General features: G+C 46.5%; 1 protein-coding gene and 1 long non-coding RNA gene across 2 annotated transcripts in view; one reads left to right on the top strand and one right to left on the bottom strand.

Moving 5' to 3' along the window:
- The window catches only part of LOC310751984, a 297164-nt gene that overhangs the window by 250009 nt on the left and 28561 nt on the right, over positions 1-18594 (bottom strand). The gene's annotated exons all lie outside the window — the stretch shown is intronic.
- On the top strand, positions 6896-12090 carry LOC310751599 (uncharacterized protein). The gene is made up of 2 exons (XM_083590905.1): positions 6896-7333; positions 8620-12090. Exons 1-2 carry the CDS (start codon positions 7196-7198, stop codon positions 11389-11391), a joined length of 2910 nt encoding a protein of 969 aa, XP_083447031.1. The 5' UTR covers positions 6896-7195; the 3' UTR covers positions 11392-12090.

Below are 18594 nucleotides of genomic sequence, written 5' to 3' on the forward strand. Positions count from 1 at the left end.
ATTGACTGAGTACATTGGTATCCTGCTTTTCAGCCAAAAAGGATTTGTGGGCAATCAATTAAAACAAATCACCCCCTACCTGCAAGCTTACAATCTTTTTTAAAAAACAAAAACACAACCACAGCACACAAGGGGAAAGGCACAGGGAGGGAAGAGGAAAAAAGCAAACTCAAGCACCAATTTTTAAACAGTATTTTGTGGCTTTTCTTGGGGTAGGGCCAGTGGCGTAGCGTGGGGGGTGCAGGGGGGGCCGGCCGCACCGGGCGCAACATCTGGGGGTTAGGGTTAGGGGGCGCAAATCCACGGGTTAGGGGGCGCAAATTACTTGCCTTGCCCCGGGTGCTGACAGCCCATGCTACGCCACTGGGTAGGGCAATGAGGCCATCATGATGAGCTCCTGGGTGTTTAAAAGATTTGCCATGCTGCCACAGATTTGTCGGTTGGGGAGCAGGGAAGACATTCTTATCCAGGTTGTCAGTTGTTGTTTGCAGCGAATGACCAAGCTGGCATCTAAACATGACCGGGATGTTCTGTTTTTGGAGCACCTTCAGTGACTAGGCCAAATGTAGGAGCCTTCACATCTCTGCGGAACGTTTAAAGAAAACTTTGAAATGCCTAAAAACGCCATTATGCATAGACAAAGGTGACTAAAGAGCTGTGATTTCATGGCCTCTCCCACTTTAGGAACATGCAGAATTCACCGCCACAAGATTTGTTGATGGCCACTGTTATTAGAGTGGTGATTTAATTGCATTTATACTCAAGATGACGCCGTTGAGATCTCTCTCACTGGGCAACATCCAACTGCGTCCTGATTGGAGTGGGCTAGGACCTGGCAAATAAAGGTAAAGGGACCCCTGACCATTAGGTCCAGTCGCGGACGACTCTGGGGTTGCAGCGCTCATCTCTCTTTACAGGCCAAGGGAGCCGGCGTACAGCTGGCCATGTGGCCAGCATGACTAAGCCGCTTCTGGCGAACCGGAGCAGCGCACGGAAACGCCGTTTACCTTCCCGCCGGAGCGGTATCTATTTATCTACTTGCACTTTGACGTGCTTTTGAACTGCTAGGTTGGCAGGAGCAGGGACTGAGCAACGGGAGCTCACCCCGTTGTGGGGATTCAAACCGCCGACCTTCTGATCAGCAAGTCCTAGGCTTTGTGGTTTAACCCACAGCGCCACCCGCGTCCCTAGGACCTGGCAAACTAGGGTTCAAATCCCCGCGTTCAGCTATGTAGATCTCACTAACCTTCCTCGCAGGGTTGTTGTTGAGAAGATAACCAAATAGGAACCTGCTGGGTCAGGACAATGGCTTACCTAGTCCAGCATCCTCTTCTTGCAGTGGCCTCAGGGTGGGGGGAGCCCAAAAGCAGGACCTGGGAGCAACAGCAACACTCCCCATTTGCGATTTTCGGGAACTGGAATTCTGGGGTATCCTGCTTCTGGCAGGGGAAAGAGAACACAGCCAGCAGGTTTACATACGCTCCAACATTTCTCCTTGCCAACAAAGGTCCATATGGTTAAAGCCATGGTTTTCCCAGTCGTGATGTATGGAAGTGAGAGCTGGACCATAGAGAAGGCTGATCGCCGAAGAATGGATGCTTTTGAATTCTGGTGCTGGAGGAGACTCTTGAGAGTCCCACGGACTGCAAGAAGATCAAACCTCTCCATTCTGAAGGAAATGAGCCCTGAGTGCTCACTGGAAGGACGGATCCTGAAGCTGAGGCTGCAAGACTTTGGCCACCTCATGAGAAGAGAAGACTCCCTGGAAAAGACCCTGATGTTGGGAAAGATGGAGGGCACAAGGAGAAGGGGATGACAGAGGATGAGATGGTTGGACAGTGTTCTCGAAGCTACCAGCATGAGTTTGACCAAACTGCGGGAGGCAGTGGAAGACAGGAGTGCCTGGCATGCTCTGGTCCATGGGGTCACAAAGAGTCGGACACGACTAAACGACTAAACAACAACAGCATTTCTCCAGTGATGTCCTGTTCAACAACAACAACAATTTTATTATTTAAACCTTGCCCATCTGACTGGGCTGCCCCAGCTTCCAACTTTTTCAGAGACATGATAAAACATATACAGGGCTGCCTTCAGATGTATAGTTTCTTATCCAGGGGGTCACATAACTCCAAATAGGGACGCGGGTGGCGCTGTGGTCTCAACCACTGAGCCTCTTGGGCTTGCCAATCAGAAGGTCGGCAGTTCGAATCCCCGCGACGGGGTGAGCTCCCGTTGCTCTGCTGCAGCTCCTGCCTACCTAGCAGTTCGAAAGCACGTCAAAGTGCAAGAGGATAAATAGGTACTGCTGTGACGGGAAGGTAAACAGCGTTTCCATGCACTTTGGTTTCCATCACAGTGTCCCATTGCACCAGAAGTGGTTTAGTCCTGCTGGCCACATGACCCAGAAAGTTGTCTGTGAACAAACTCCAGCTCCCTCAGCCTGAAAGCAAGATGAGCGCCGCAACCCCATACAGTGGTACCTCGGGTTAAGAACGTAATTCGTTCCGGAGGTCTGTTCTTAACCTGAAACTGTTCTTAACCTGAAGTACCACTTTAGCTAATGGGGCCTCCCGTTGCCGCTGGAGCACGATTTCTGTTCTCATCCTGAAGCAAAGTTCTTAACCTGAAGCACTATTTCAGGGTTAGCGGAGTCTGTAACCTGAAGCGTATGTAACCTGAAGCGTATGTAACCCGAGGTACCACTGTATTCGCCTTTGGCTGCACTTAACCATCCAGGGGTCCTTTTCCTTACCTTTTACCTATAACTCCAAATGCTCCAACATTTCTCCAATGAAAATAGGGATGTCCTAAGGAAAAGTGGGGTGTTCTGGCATCAAATCAATCTGCGACTGTCCCTGGAAAATGGGGAAACTTGGAGAGTCTGGGTTGAGTAGCCACTGATAAGCCTTATGTTCCATGCCAGCAGCAAGGAAACACTAATAAAAGGGAGATGGGGTGTTCCAGGCATTTCTCCTTGAGCTCTTCAGAGGAAAGAGGGGGATCCAAGCATAAGGAATAAAGGAATTAAAAATAAAATATGGATGAGGACTCTAGCTCCCTTCACCCTAGATAGTTGGCCATGTTGGTTGAAGCTGATAGGAGTTGGAGTCCAAAGATATCTGCAAGTTCCCCATCCCTAATGGAACTAATTTAAAAAAACCGAACCTATATATTTTAACAAAGACGTCTGGGTGTTTTTTATTCCAAGAGCTTTGCATTAGCAAATATGGGAAAGAATGCAAGAAAAAGTGAAAAAAGTGAGAAAGGTGAATTTTTTCGCAATCTCACATCATTCTTCTAATCACGTCTCTCAATATCCTTCGAACCCACCAGTCCTTTTCTCTTCCTTTGAATTCAATGGTTCTGAGCCATCAGCTATCCTTCCCTGTCATATCCTGAATTAGCCACTGGGTGACACTGCTTTAAAGCAAAACTGGGGATGAAATCACTCTTAAGAGCATAAGGATAGCCGGCTGATCAAGCCAATGGTCCATTTAGTCCAGCATCTTCTATGGAGCCCATAAGCAGGACCTACACTAGTGGCCAAAATTGCTGAAACCTTTCGGGGAAAGTGTACTTCTGAGGGCTGGTGTAACACTACTTTCTTTTGGAGTAATACCATAACATATACATCAATGAAAAGATAATTTAATGAAGAATGTAATGCAACAATGTTCGTTTAGTTATCTTTATCCTATCAAAAGTTATAGCCAAATAACCAGAAAAAGGGAAGCACAGCTTGCTTAGATTGATAGCTTTCCTCCATTTGAATGTAGCCAATAAGCATGAGTGTTTAAAGCATGGGTAGGCAAACTAAGACCTGGGGGCCGGATCCGGCCCAATAGCCTTCTCAATCCAGCCCGCAGACAGCCTGGGAATCAGTGTGTTTTTACATGAGTAGAATGTGTGCTTTTATTTGAAATGCATCTCTGGGTTATTTGTGGGGCATAGGAATTCATTCATTATTTTTTTCAAAATATAGTCCAGCCCCCCACAAGGTCTGAGGGACAGTGGACTGCCACCAACCTCAGAAATACACTTTCCCCAAAAGGTTCCAACAATTTTGGCCACTGGTCTAAGTATAACAGCATCCTTCCCTCTTGCAGAAGCGCTGAGTTGTGCCCAATGGGGGGGGGGGGGGTGATGTCCCTCGCGTATGCATGACATCACATATGTGATGCCCACCCAACTGGGCCAAGCCGACTCAGCCCTCTACCCACCTAACCAACCAACCAACCACTGCAGCCACCTTGCCTTTGTGAAAGGGACATGGCAAAGTGAAGACGCTTCGCCCTGCCTTGTCCCTGGCAGATGCCATCCGTAATTGATAAAGTTGGGGCCTTATTTCATTCCAACTCTGCCCCATCTATTGTGTGATTGTGTGTGCTTCCATCCTGCCACTGACTCAACTGCTCCTGAGCCTGCAGTCAGTCGTAGTCTCCTCCCAGCAACTCCCAGTGTCCTCAAGAAACTGTAGTTTCCAGGATCCTTTAAATTAAATTATGCCTGGAGAAAGTGAATAGGGAAAAGTTCTTCTCCCTCTCTTTGTTAGTTAGGGATGATGGGAGTTGTAGTCCCAAAACATCTGGAGGGCCGAGTTTGGGGAAGCCTGAACTAAACCATTCAGTATACCATTATTACAGGCACGTCCAGCTCCATAGACACTGAGATCTACTCCCAATATAATAAAACTGGCAGTGATCTACCCATTGTCTTTGCCCAGAGTTGTTGAGCTTCTTGGGGGGAGATCCCCACCATCAACCTGGGGCACCCCTGCAATCGACCAGTAGATCGCGATCGACCCGTTGGACATGCCAGCAAATCCATCAAAACTTATTTACACTGTTAAATTTATCTTAATGCTGCCCATGTTTTCACATATATTCCCCCCAAATATTCATGTACTAACTGAAACCAAAGGAGGCACATTGGTTGCCAGGTGTGAACTATATTGCCATTATTTTCAGCTCTCCTACCCCACTTAAGTAGTGCTTTAAATGTGTCTTCTTCTTCTTCTTCTTCTTCCTTGGCAATCCCTCATAGCCAAGTAAGATTGTCTTCCATAAACACAGTTCTAACAATGAGTCCATAAGTGACTGTGGAGTTCAATTCTGGATCCACACGTCCTTCCACAGTGGGGACGTTGGTTCCCGGGCGGGAGTTGATCATGGTGTGGATTTGCCAAGCGTACCTTCCTCGTAGCATGTTTCTCCCTCGCGTTCTGAGTTCAAGTGTCTTCAAATCCCATGACACCTTTGGTAAAGGCTGTTCTCCAACTGGAGCGCTCGCAGGCCGGTGTTTCCCAGTTGTCGGTGTTTATACTACTTTTTAAAGATTTGCCTTGAGAGAGTCTTTAAACCTCTTTTGTTGACTGCCAGCATTACGCTTTCCATTTTTAAGTTCGGAATAGAGTAGTTGCTTTGGAAGACAATCATAAGGCATCCGCACAATATGACCAGTCCAACAAAGTTGATGTTGAAGAATCATTGCTTCAACACTGGTGATCTTTGCTTCTTCCAGGACACTGGCATTAGTTTGCCTGTCTTCCCAAGTGATGTGTAACAATTTTTGGAGGCACCGTTGATGGAATCTTTCGAGGAGCTGGAGATGGCATTTATAAGTGGTCCATGTTTCACAAGCATACACTAAGGTTGGTAGTACAATAGCATTGTAAACAAGCATTTTGGTTTCCTACCCCACTTACGTAGTGCTTTAAATGTGTACTACAGAGGAGACCAGAGTGGAAGGCAGCTCCAAACAAACACGGGGGGCGATAACAGACCGCGCCGGAAATCCACTCACCCCTGTGGATTTTCTTTCCCTGCCGTTAAAGTCATAATTGCAGGGCCAGCGACAATGAGGGACCTCTGCTTGACGTGCCTCGCCCTTGCGCAACAGGTTTTTTGCCAAACGGGATTCGAGAGGACCGTGTCCCGCTAAAGGCTACAAAAGGTCAGAAATAGAACTTGCGTGTAAAATTAAAAAAATAAAGATCTGTCACTCCTGGGCGGGTGCGAAGGCAGGTGGGTCGGACAGCATCGGAAGCTGTGCAGCAAAGCCAATACAGGTGAGTGTCAGCTCTGCCGGGGACTTGCTGAGTGAAGGAGGTGCCTGTGGACTTTGCCAGGGTCTGAATCAGAGTCCTGCTCAGAGAGAGGGAGCCTCCCGCTGCAAGGCGGTGATTAAGCGGCTCCTATATAATGATCTCCGGCTGCCAACCTGCTCACCAACGGAGCCCTAGAGTCTAACGTGCCGCTGCTTGTGTGAAGGACAGGTGAGTTCAGCAAATGCAAGGGACTGGAATGGTTGCAAGGAATGAGGAGCCAGTAGGAGCACCCCCTCTCCAAAAATTGAATTGATTCATTGATTGTTTGACCCATTAGGAGTCAGTCAGCCAGTGCTGAGCGCCACGCCATGTCTTGCTGTATCTGAGGCTAAGTGTGCTTCTCTGTACTGTTCTAGAATCATAGAATATAGAGATGGAAAAGATCTCTAGGGTTCATCTTTGCAATGCAGGAATCACGACTCAAGAATCCCTCACAGATGACCATCCAGCCTCTGTTGAGGTCGGTCCGCCACCTTCCAAGGGAGTCGGTTCAACCTTCAAACAGCTCTTACCCTTGGAAGGTTCTTCCTAATGTTTAGTCAGAACGTCCTTTCTCATAATTTGAATCCATTGATTCAGGGGTCCTCCCTTCTGGAACAGCATAAAACCAGCTTGCTCCATCTCCCTTGTGACAGCCTTTTGGCTATTTGAAGATTATTATTTATTCATTTATTTCGACAATTTATTGCTCAATTAAAGTCAGCTTTAAGACCACGTTCATACCGCACATTTAAAGCACTATGGTGCTGCTTTAAACCGTCATGTCGTCCCTAAAAAAATTATGGGAACTGTAGTTTGTTAAGGGTGCTGAAAGTTGTTAGGAGATCACCCTTATTCCCCTCAGAGACCTGCCTAGAAAGCGTGGAGGAAAGTGTGGCTAAGCCCTAACTTTGACTTCCCTGAAGACTTCAGTGATCAGGATGTCCTTAAAGCACCCTGGACCCAAATTGTCATGGGCCTTGCAAACGAATACAAGAAACCTGAACCTGGCCTGGTACCATATGGGCAGCCAGTGCAAGTTTTGAGCAGCGCAGTTGTGAACACCTTGCTCGTTTATTTTAGGATCCCCCTTGAACTTGCCAAGAGATGTCTCAGCTCCTCGGGAACATCCACAGCATCATCGGTGCTTTCAATAAGTACGCAAAGGACGATGGGGAATGTGCGACGCTCAGCAAGGGCGAGCTAAAGAGCCTCATCCAGAAGGAGTTTGCCGATGTGATCGTGGTGAGTGTCTACGTTGGTCTTCTTGGACAATGGGATGGGATGGGAGGATCGCGGGGCAGAGGAAGAGAGACCAAGTGTGGAAGACTTGCATGCTGCGGGTGGATTTAAGATATTGGGGAGGTCAAGCGAATGGGCTTCAAGTTAAGGAGGACCAGGGAGTGAAGGAGGCCTTGTAGACCAGGAGATAGGGAACAATGCTGGCCAAGGCTAATGAAGCTTTGGAGAAGGGTCGTGGATCAGTGGCAGAACCTCTGCTTTGCAAGCAAAAGGTCGCAGGTTCAGTCCCCCAATGGCATCTCTAGGTAGGGCTGGCAAGTATCCACTGCCGGTCAATGTTTTGGACAATCCTGCTGTCAGTCAATGTAGGCAATGCTGAGCTAGATGAACCGAATGGCCTCTGTATAAGGCAGCTTCCTCTGTTCCTATTTAAGTAGAGGGCCGTGGCTCAGCAACAAAGCATCGGCTCCACATGCAGACAGTCCCTGGTTCATATCCCTGGCACATCTAGGTAGGGTTGGGAGAAAACCTTGTCTCTCTGGAGATCTGCTGCCAGTCAACACAGACAGTACTGGGCTAGATGAAGCAATGGACTGACTCAGTATGTTCCTATTTAAACCAGCCCTTTAGTCAGAACTTTGAGGACTGGTATTCTTAATTGATTTTTGAGAGGGTGGGACATACCTGTATGGAGGAGCACCCCCTTTGAACCTTCTTCTTTGCATGCAGAAGGTCCCAGGTTCAATCCCTGGGCATCTCCAGGTTGAGCTAGGAATGTGCATCATCTGGGCAACAGGGACATACCATATTTTTTGCTCCATAAGACACACCTGACCATAAGACGCACCTAGTTTTTAGAGGGGGAATGCAAGAAAAAAAAATTCTTTAAAGGGAGTGCTGAGCAGAGCCTGTATGCATCCCAAGCTCTGCTCAGCGCTCCCTTTCACGAGCCGCAAGGAGCGTGTGTGCGGCACTTGCAGGCTTTTCCCCGAGGAGTGAGAAGGTCAGCCCGTCAGTCCCTTCTCCCTCCTTGGGGAAAAGCCCGCAAAAGCCGTGCTCCCTTTAAAGAGCGTGCGGAGCGTGTGTGCGACTCTTGGGGGCTTTTCCTGCCTGCCCCCCTCCTGCATTCACTCCATAAGACACACACACATTTCCCCTTACTTTTTAGGAGGGAAAAGGTGCGTCTTATGGAGCGAAAAATACGGTAGATGGTCCAATGGCGCAACTCAGTATAATGGCATTATACTGCCTTGCTAAGTGAGTAACAAGCTTGGTGCATTTCCTTTCAGAACCCGCAGGACCCTGAGACAATCGAGACCATGCTGCAGCTGCTTGACAAAGACTGTGATGGCAAGGTGGACTTTGAGGAGTTCACCGTCCTGGTGTTCAAAGTGGCAAAGGCCTGCTATAAGAAGGAACACGAGTGCGGAGTGACAGCAGAAGGGCAGTCCAGGAGGGGAGGGAGCAGGGCAAGGAGACAGGAGACATCGGCGCTGGGCAAAGGCTCAACTCAACAACCTGCCCAAGAACCGGAGAAGGTTTCTGAACCTGAGTCTCAGTGCCCATCTCAAGAAGAGAAACAGGAGTCCCCAAAATCAGAGACACTCTCTGATAGACGGAGTAAAGAACCCCTAAAACAAGAACGGGGTTCCCGGTTTTCACAGAAGCCATCAGGGGCGTGTCCAACTCAGAGGGAGAGAGAGGAAGGCCAAAGAGGAGAGAAGGAGCCATCTTGCCAAGGTTTTCGGAGAGAAGTGCAGCATTGCTCCAAGCCCTCGCAGCGGAAACCCCAAATCGTAGCTGAGGAGATAAGCAGACAAAGCTGCCAGGAACCTGACACACCAGATGAATGCCAGACTCAAGGAACTCAACAGAGCACAATCCAAAAACCATCCCAGCCATGTCAGATGGAGGAACAGGCCCACAGGGAGCCACAGGAGCAAGAGCAGGCAGCTCAGCAACCTACTCCCCATCGAAAGGAAGCTCCAAGACAGACCCAAGAGCCACTGAAGAGGGAACAGGATGTAGTGAAGCCCAAGTGGCAAGAATCACAGAAAGCGGTTCAAAGACCAGCCCAAAGGGGGGTTGAGGAACCTCAAGCACCAGAACAGAAATCAACTTCCCAGTCCTGCAGAGATCGTCAGGAGGAACAGCCTTCATTGGGCTGTGGGAAAGAAAGAACATCATTGTCTGAGCAACATTCAACCTGTTGTCAAGAGCAGGAACCTCAGAGAGAAGAGCGGTCAATGCAGCAACAGGAATGTAAGCCTCAGACACGGGGGAAAGGTGCCGTTCGTAGACTTGTAGAAGAGTATCAGGAAGCAAAGAATGATTCTTGCCAACAGCCAACAAAGGAAGTTCAAGAACCGGAACAGGCTCAGAGTCGCAAACCAGATGGTGGGATTCTGACACGTGGAAAGCAATCAACTCACCAACAGGAATGTCAGTCTCAAGGTCATGAGCAGGCCTTGACTGGCCAAGAAGAGCAAGAGTCTCAATCCCCAGAGGAGGCCACAACTGGCTGTCATGAACGTCAACCTTTGACCACAGTACGACATCAACCACATCAAGACGTTCAGGAGCCTCAGCGCTCTGGAAAGAGCCATTACCGCCGCCATGAATGTCAGAATCTGACACCAGAACAAGTTGTTTCTCCTCAAGAGGACACAAAGCCTCAGACATCAAAGAAGGAAGCCTGCGGTGAGCCAACAGAGAGTGCCGAGCAGACCACAACTGGTTGTCATGAAGGTCAACGTTTGACAAGAAGACAACATGAACCTTGTCTAGAGGAGAGTAAGCCTCAAAATACAGGGCAGAGTCAATATCGCAGTCATGAATGTTCACCTCTGACACCAGAGGAGGGCCCTTTCCCTCAGGAGAGGACAACATCTCAGAAACAGGAGAGAGAGGAAGCAGAGGGTTCAGAGAAGGCCACAACTGCCCGTTGCGAATGTCCATCTTTAAGAAGACGTCAGCCCTGTCCAGAGGAAAGTAAGCCTCAACATCGCAGTCATGCATGCCAGCCTTGGACACCAAAGCAGGTCCCCTCTGCTCAAGAGATGTCTCAGACACAGGAGAGAGAAGCCAGCTGTGAGCCACCAGAAGCTCCAGAGAAGGCCACATCTAGAAGTCGGCCATCAGAACAATGTCAACCCCGTGTAGAAGAGCAGAAGCAAAAAAAACCAGGGCAGAGCCAACGTCGCTGTCAAGAATCTCAGCCTCTGGTGCAAGAACAAGTTCTTTCTCCTAAGGAGGAGACAAAACCTCAGGTGTCAAAGAGAGAAGCAAGCTGTGAGTCGGTGGAGACTCCAGAGAAGGCCACATCTGGTGGTCGGACATGTCAGCCTTCACCATCAGAACGATGCCAATCCCATTCAGATGAACAAAAACCTCAAAGACCAAGGCAGAGCAAAGATCAGTGTCAAGAATCTCGGCCTCTGACTCAAGAACAAGCTCTTTCTCCTAAGGAGGAGACAAAACCTCAGGTGTCAAAGAGAGAAGCAAGCTGTGAATCTGTGGAGACTCCAAGGAAGGCTTCATCTGGTGGTCACGCATGCCAGTCTTCAACATCAGAACAAAGCCAGACCTGCGCAGAGGAACAGCAGCCTCAAAAACCAAGGCAGGGCAAAGATCAGCATGAATGTCAGTCTTCAGAAACAGAGCGGGGAATTTCCCCTCAGGAGGAAACAAATCCTTGTGAACAAGAGCAAGAATCAAGCAGTCAGGAGACAGAGGCTCCAGAGAGGGCCACAACTGGCCGTTGGAAAGGTCAGTCTTCATCAATAAGGCATCAGCCTCACCCAGAGGAGGAGAAACCTCAAAACTCTGGGCAGATCCAATATTGCCCTCATGAATGCCGGCCTCTGACACCAGAGCAGGCCATTTTCCCTCAAGAGGAGACGACACCCCAGACGTCGGAGAGAGAAGGGAGCTGTGAGCCGACACAGAGTCCAGCTTCCCAGGGGCCGATCGATTCTTTGGCCAGGCAGCCCCTCCGACCTTGGCCTCAGCAACAGCGCAGAGCATTGCAGTTCCCTTCTCCATGGTCCCCAAAGCACTAAAGTCTCCCCAACAAAACCAAAACCCTTCTAGATAAAAAAAAGGCTGACATATAAAGGATTGTGACCCAGAGAGAAGAGGGTGGGTGGCTCACAGGAGCTGGAAAACATCTGGCTTTCATTTGTTTCCCACTAACTCTGGCAGGTGTGTGTGCAAGCAATTGCCAAGGAGAAGTGGCTGGTTGTCTGTATTTAGCTTGATGGGTCGCTAGTTGGGCAGGGGTGGTGTCAGGCTTAATTGTGGGCATCTGGGAATGAGAATCATTGAGCCGCTTTGCTTTTTAGTTGATGTGCCATTGCTGCTCCTTTGAAAGAGACATGTTGGCCCTCGCCCCGGCCAAGTAGCAAAATATTCATTCTCACCTACTTCCTGTCTAGTCCTCAGATGAGCTCAAGGATAGAATGAGGGACCTGTGGCCCTCTAGATGCTGTAAGACCCAGTTAGAATATTTGGGATTATTAGGCCATGAATTTTTCATCCCTGTGTTAGTTTAATGCAAGAATCGGCCCCAAATCACTCTATTAAGGCTGATGTCCCACTTATACAATGGCAGGACTGGGAGGAAGCTGCCTGGATCCGAGAGTTCGGGGCTGTCAGGATACAACATGGTACACTTTGGCTTCTTGTCTGCATAGATTAGTCTAAAGGAATGCTTTCTTGCTTCTTTGATAGTCAATAAAAGAAATTTCAACCAGAATTTAGTGTCGCGTCCTTTGTCTTTGCAACTGAGATGGTTTTCCCCCCTCTTCAAAACAAATATGCGGCCATGTTGGGCTAGGACTGGCTATCATGACATCTCACCTGTACTCCATGAGACCCCTGAGGCTGGAGGCGAGGCCACTGAGGCTCTCTCTGGGCCATGCTCCTTGTCAGCCCTGCTCTGTGCCCTCCTTGAATGCTTTCGATTGACTAGAATGTGACCTTGAACAATCATAATGCCTCTTGATTATCTTCTTGGTGTATATGAACAGATATGAGTGTGTGACCAGGCAGTGGCCTATTGTATAAAGTCACATCCATTGCTCCACTTGCTTTTGCTTCTGGCATGTGCCCCCAGAAGGTTTTAACACAAGGTAATGCAGCCCTGAAGCTGATAAAGGTTTATCACACATGCTTTTAATACCGAAATCCTAGGAAAACTTATCTCAGAGTAAGTCCTGTTGAACTACAGTGGGAATTGCATAAGAAGAGCCCTGCTGAGTCAGGTCAATGGCTCATCTAGTCCAGCATCCTGTTCTCACAGTGACCAAGCCAATTCTTATGGGAAACCCACTAGCAGAACCTGAACACAAGAGCACCGTCTCCCCTCCTGCAGTTTCCAGCAATTGGGATTCAGACGTATTGCTGCTCCAACCTGTGGGAATGTTCAGGGATGCAGGAGAGGATACATTGTTTGATTATAGCCTTTCCAACTTGTGTTAACAAGTTCACAATTTAGTAGAGTAACATTCCCCCTTTTAAACTCACAGCAGAGGCGTTTGCTCAGGCTGACTAAAGCCTCTATAATAACTGTTCTGATATTTTCCCCTTATTCCCTCATAAAAGATAAGACATGACACAGTCTTCTATAAAAGTATAAAGAGTTTACTCACTCACATTCTGTTTACAATCAGATCCCAGAAGGCAGACTTAGCTTAGAAAAGTAACATATACCTGGAAACTATCTCATAAGGAGACAGTCCCTTTGTCCTCTCTTGGCTGGAGGCGAACGAAGTTTACCTGCTGGCTGGACAAACATTCCTCCCCATGTGTAAATATGTTCACTCTAGGAATGTTGTACTTGACTGCTCTTGTGTTTCACATCCCACAGAACCGTGGAGGCAGAGCAGAGCCATCAAGGCGAGTAACAATCAATAGCCACCACCTCCTCCTCCTCCATGGATCTGTCCAATCCTTTGTCCAAATAAATACATATTGACATATTTCTTCATTCATTCAGCAGTTTTTATATATACTTACCCATCAATTATATTATGCGTAAAATATAAAATATACATTAAAAGTAATAATAATAATAATAATAATAATAATAATAATAATAATAATATAGACTCATAGAGTTGGGAGGGACCCCAAGGATCATCTAGTCCAACCCCCTGCAATGCAGGAATCTTGCCCACAGCCATCCCTGGGTAGACTCGAACCACCAACCTTCTGGCTAACAGCCACACATGCTGACCCTTATTATTATTATTATTATTATTATTATTATTATTATTATTATTATTATTCCTATATGATTGGGTTGCCCCAGCCACTCTTAGCAGCGCCCAATAGAATATTAAAAACACGATCAAACATCAGACATTAAAAACTTCCCTAATCAGGGTTGGCTTCAGATGTCTTCTGAAAGTCAGATAGTTGTTTATTTCCTTGACATCTGATGGGAGGGCGTTCCACAGGGCGGAATGCTTCTTCAACACCAACTTTGTTGGACTGGTCATGTTGTGCGGATGCCTGATGATCGTCTTCCAAAGCAACTCCTCTATTCCCAACTTAAAAACAGAAAGTGTAATGCTGGTGGTCAACAAAAGAGGTTTAAAGCCTCTCTCAAGGCAAATATTAAAAAATGTAGTATAAACACCAACAATTGGGAAACATTGGCCTGCGGGCGCTCCAATTGGAGAACAGCATTTACCAAAGGTGCCATGGGCTTTGAAGACACTCGAACTCAGAACGCAAGGGAGAAACGTGCTAAGAGGAAGGCACGCTTGGCAAAGCCACACTGGATCAACTCCCTCCTGGGAACCAATGTCCCCACTGTGGAAGGACGTGTGGATCCAGAATTGGCCTCCACAGTCACTTACGGACTCACTGTTAAAATCGTGTTTATGGAAGACAATATTACTCGGCTATGAGGGATCACCAAAGAAGAAGAAGAAGAAGAAGTAGACCCCTAAACATTTTTTAAGAAAAAAAAGCACTGGCTTCCTGTAAGCTGCCTGTTTACAAAGGTGCCCAGTGAGAACAGAAACTAAAAATAAATAAATTAAAAGTGGTATTCCGATTGCTTGTTGTAGTTGCCCTGTGGCAACGGATACTATTTCTGGACATCAAAAATGATGACAATAGCGGGGTTGACAGATAGCATAAGCCCAGCAACCTGTTTGGAGGTGGAGAAGGTGTAGCCAGCTGGGCTAGGCAGAATGGGATGGAAGTGAATCAGATTCGCCCAAGGAGGGTGTTGCCTTCCACTCCCGCAGTTAAGAAAAGTAGAAGAAAGGACCAGTTCTGTGGTGTTCTCCAACCTGCTTCTCTGAGCTGTTGCACCTACAGACCTGCGTGAGTTGAAATCCCTTGTTTTGAGGAGCAGAGACAATGATTTATGTATGCAACGACCAGTACCGCATTTACATATAAGCTAAACAAGCTATAGCTTAGGGCCCCACTCTCTTGGGGGGGCCCCAAAAAAAGGTAAAGGGGAAAAAACTGGATGTACATTTCCAAAATATAAGATAATAAAATAATAAAATAAAACCTACATACAGCAACAGTGTTTTGTGTTGTGTAGGCTCCTAGGATGTAAGTCATGGGTAGGCAAACTAAGGCCCGGGGGCCAGATCCAGCCCAGTCGCCTTCTAAATCTGGCCCACGGACAGTCCGGGAATCAGCGTGTTTTTACATGAGTGGAATGTGTCCTTTTATTTAAAATGCATCTCTGGGTTATTTGTAGGGCCTGCCTGGTGTTTTTCGATGAGTAGAATGTCTGCTTTTATTTAAAATGCATCTCTGGGTTATATGGGCATAGGAATTTGTTCATATATATTTTTTTCAAAATACAGTCCGGCCCCCCACAAGGTCTGAGGGACAGTGGACCGGCCCCCTGCTGAAAAAGTTTGCTGATCCCTTAATTCATGGGCCCCGCCTGCTAGCCTACTCCCTAAAATATCACTGGTTTGCTCCTTTCTATATATAGGGTGCCTACATTCTGCATGGACTGGTTGCAGGGCAACATGTGCAAATGGCTTGAGATACCTATTGGGTCCAGAGAAGAATGGCTGATGAAGATGATGGACTAAGCCAAAATGGCGAAATTGACCAGGAAAACCTGAAACCAGGAAAAGAAGAACTTTAAGAAAGAATGGGGAAAGTTTACAATGTACTTAAAGAGAACACTGTAAACAACTAAAAACTTTGGCAGGATTTGAGTAACGTTTGTACAGTGGTACCTCAGGTTAAGAACTTAATTCTTTCTGGAGGTCCGTTCTTAACCTGAAACTGTTCTTAAGCTGAGCTTAACTTTAGCTAATGGGGCTTCCCGCTGCCGCCACACTGCCATGGCGCAATTTCTGTTCTCATCCTGAAGCAAAGTTCTTAACCTGAGGTACTATTTCTGGGTCAGCAGAGTCTGTAACCTGAAGCGTCTGTAACCTGAAGCACCTGTAACCTGAGGTACCACTGTAATGTTCTAAAAACTAAGGTAAAATTGGATTATATAAGAAAAATAGAGAAAATAAGTGAAGCAGTAGAGTCAAAGGCTTCAGGGAATCCTAAATGATGACGGTGATGTTTATTGTTTGAATTTAAATCTACAATGAAAAATTCAATAAAAAAAGATATACCGTATATATATAAAAAAGGCAATTCCTTGTTTTGTCTTCTGATGGGCAGGTGAGGAAAGCTCAGAGAGGTGGTACGAAGGTGCTTCTAGGTTTTCGGTGTTTGAGAACCAAGGCGTTTGAGAACCAAGGAACCACTGTATTATGAGACATCTGTAGTACTGCCAATGTGATTGTTGTAAACCCCTCTGTTGTTATTTTTTAAGGAATCATGGTGTGTAAATATTTTTATAAGAATTTGTTGAGAGAGGATTGGTTCCTCTCTCTGTCATAATATCAGAACTCTGAGTCTATTTAGCACTGGGGTTATGGGCTGGTGGTAATCTGTCCCCACCAACAATCTAGACCCAAACTTGGGTCTCCAGCTGTTTTGGGACTACAACTCCCATCATCATCCCTAGCTAGCAGGACCAGTGGTCAGAGATGATGGTAACTGTAGTCCACGAAAACACCTGGAGACCCAAGTTTGGAAAACCCTGATCTAGCCGCAGCAATTTGCAACCAGCGTTTCTCTTCCAGGAGAGGGAAATCTATAAAATGATCAAATGCATATGGCGGAAGGATGGAGTGGAATGGGGGAGGGAGATGGGGAGAGGGGTGGGATTTATAATGCACAATTCCATGGTGCTATGCTGCCATCTTGTGGTGGCTGGAGTTCGTGTCATGAGGGGAGGGTCCAGCAGGCTTGACCAGCCAAATGGTGTAGAATTTGAAACGTTGCGTCCAATAAAGTCTGTGTCCAGAACTGACGTTTTGTTTGCTCGCTGCTCCCCAGGATCTGCTGTTCTTAAAATACCAGGAGTGTTGCCATTTCTGGCTGCTGTGTTTGCAATCATGCAATGGAGCTGCAGTATTGCCACTATTATTATTTATTGACAGCTTGTATACCCCTCCCGGATTAAGACCCTAAGCACTTAAAAGATTTTGGTGCCCCTTGGCTGAGATGACTGGCAGAATCCGCGACCAAGGGAAAGAGACGGTGGAAGAAGATTGGAAGAAATTTAAAGTTTATCTTAAGAACTGTTGTAAAATTAATGAGTGCTAAAATGTCATGGGTAACGTAAAACAGAATTGCAGCAATAAATGATTGGGTAAGAGTAAAAGGATTAAAGAAAGTGAATTATGAGTAATTGAAATTAGGGGTTGCTGAAAAAGTTTAAAACAGGGATGCAGAAAAGGGAGGTATGGGGAAGTCGTTGAAAGAAGGCTTAAGAAAAAGAGGTCATGAAATTATACGTGTTTATATGTTTGTTTGTCTATGTATTGTAAAGTGTTTTAATTTATGTTGGAAAATCAATAAAAATTTATAAAGATTTTGGTGCCCCTATATGTATCTAATTCAAAATATAAACATGTGAGCCTCGGTAGACCGAGTGGCAGCTTACCAGTTAACAGATTCTAATTTTGTTGTATCCCCAAGACTAATGTGTAGCATTAATCTCTATTATTACTATTTTATTGTGTGTGTGTGTGTTATTTTTTCATTTATCGTAGGAGCCTTTTTCAACAATTTTTATTAAATTTTCTGTTTTACAATTTAGAATAGTCATTTGTTGTTGTTTAGTCGTTTAGTCGTGTCCGACTCTTCGTGACCCCCTGGACCAGAGCACGCCAGGCACTCCTGTCTTCCACTGCCTTCCTCATGCTGGTAGCTTCAAGAACACTGTCCATCCATCTCGTCCTCTGTTGTCCCCTTCTCCTTGTGCCCTCCATTCTCCTTATGCTCTATTGGAGCCTCAGCTTCAGGATCTGTCCTTCCAGTGAGCACTCGGGGCTGATTTCCTTCAGAATGGAGAGGTTGGATCTTCTTGCAGTCCATGGGACTCTCAAGAGTCTCCTCCAGCACCATAACTCAAAAGCATCCATTCTTTGGCGATCAGCCTTCTTTATGGTCCAGCTCTCTCTTCCATACATCACTACTGGGAAAACCATGGCTTTAACTATACGGACCTTATTATAGTCATAGAATATTCATTTAAACAACCTTAAAATATCAAAAACTTTTCTTCTCTTTCCAAGGTTCATTTTGCACAACATAAATCTCTGCATATTTTATATAAACTAAACCGTTCAGTATTCCATTATTACAGGCTTTCTCAACCTCGGCCCTCCAGACGTTTTGAGACTACAATTCCCATCATCCCTGACCACTGGTCCTGCTAGCTAGGGATCATGGGAGTTGTAGGCCAAAAACATCTGGAGGGCACAGCTTGAGGAAGCTTGCATTATTACATCCATCAAAACTTGTTTACACTCTTGAATTTATCTTAATGCTGCTGATATTTTCAAGTGTACACAATTCCCCCCCCCATATATTTAATAAACGTTTTCCAATAAACGAGTGTTCTTCTTGTTCTCTTATTCTATATGTTAAGTCCGCAATATGCACATATTCTATCAGTTTAAGTTGCCATTCTTCTTTAGTTGGGACCTCGCTCGTTTTCCATTTTTGGGCTAACAAAACACGGGCCGCAGTAGCGGCACATATAAGAAACCTTTTTCGACACCTGGGAATTTTCATCTCAATTATCAGACCTCACCTGGAGTACTGTGTCCAGTTCTGGGCACCACAGTTCAAGAAGGACACTGACAAACTGGAACGTGTCCAGAGGAGGGCAACCAAAATGGTCAAAGGCCTGGAAACGA

Source organism: Podarcis filfolensis (genome assembly GCF_964270895.1).
Source record: "Podarcis filfolensis genome assembly, chromosome: 16".
In the NCBI taxonomy this organism is placed as follows: Eukaryota; Metazoa; Chordata; class Lepidosauria; order Squamata; family Lacertidae; genus Podarcis; species Podarcis filfolensis.

Bases quoted from the DNA above. Each gene is read 5' to 3' on its own strand.
- LOC310751599 (XM_083590905.1), top strand. From the start codon at position 7,196: ATGTCTCAGCTCCTCGGGAACATCCACAGCATCATCGGTGCTTTCAAT. The intron at 7,334-8,619 runs GTGAGTGTCTAC...ATTTCCTTTCAG, and splicing joins AGTTTGCCGATGTGATCGTG to AACCCGCAGGACCCTGAGAC.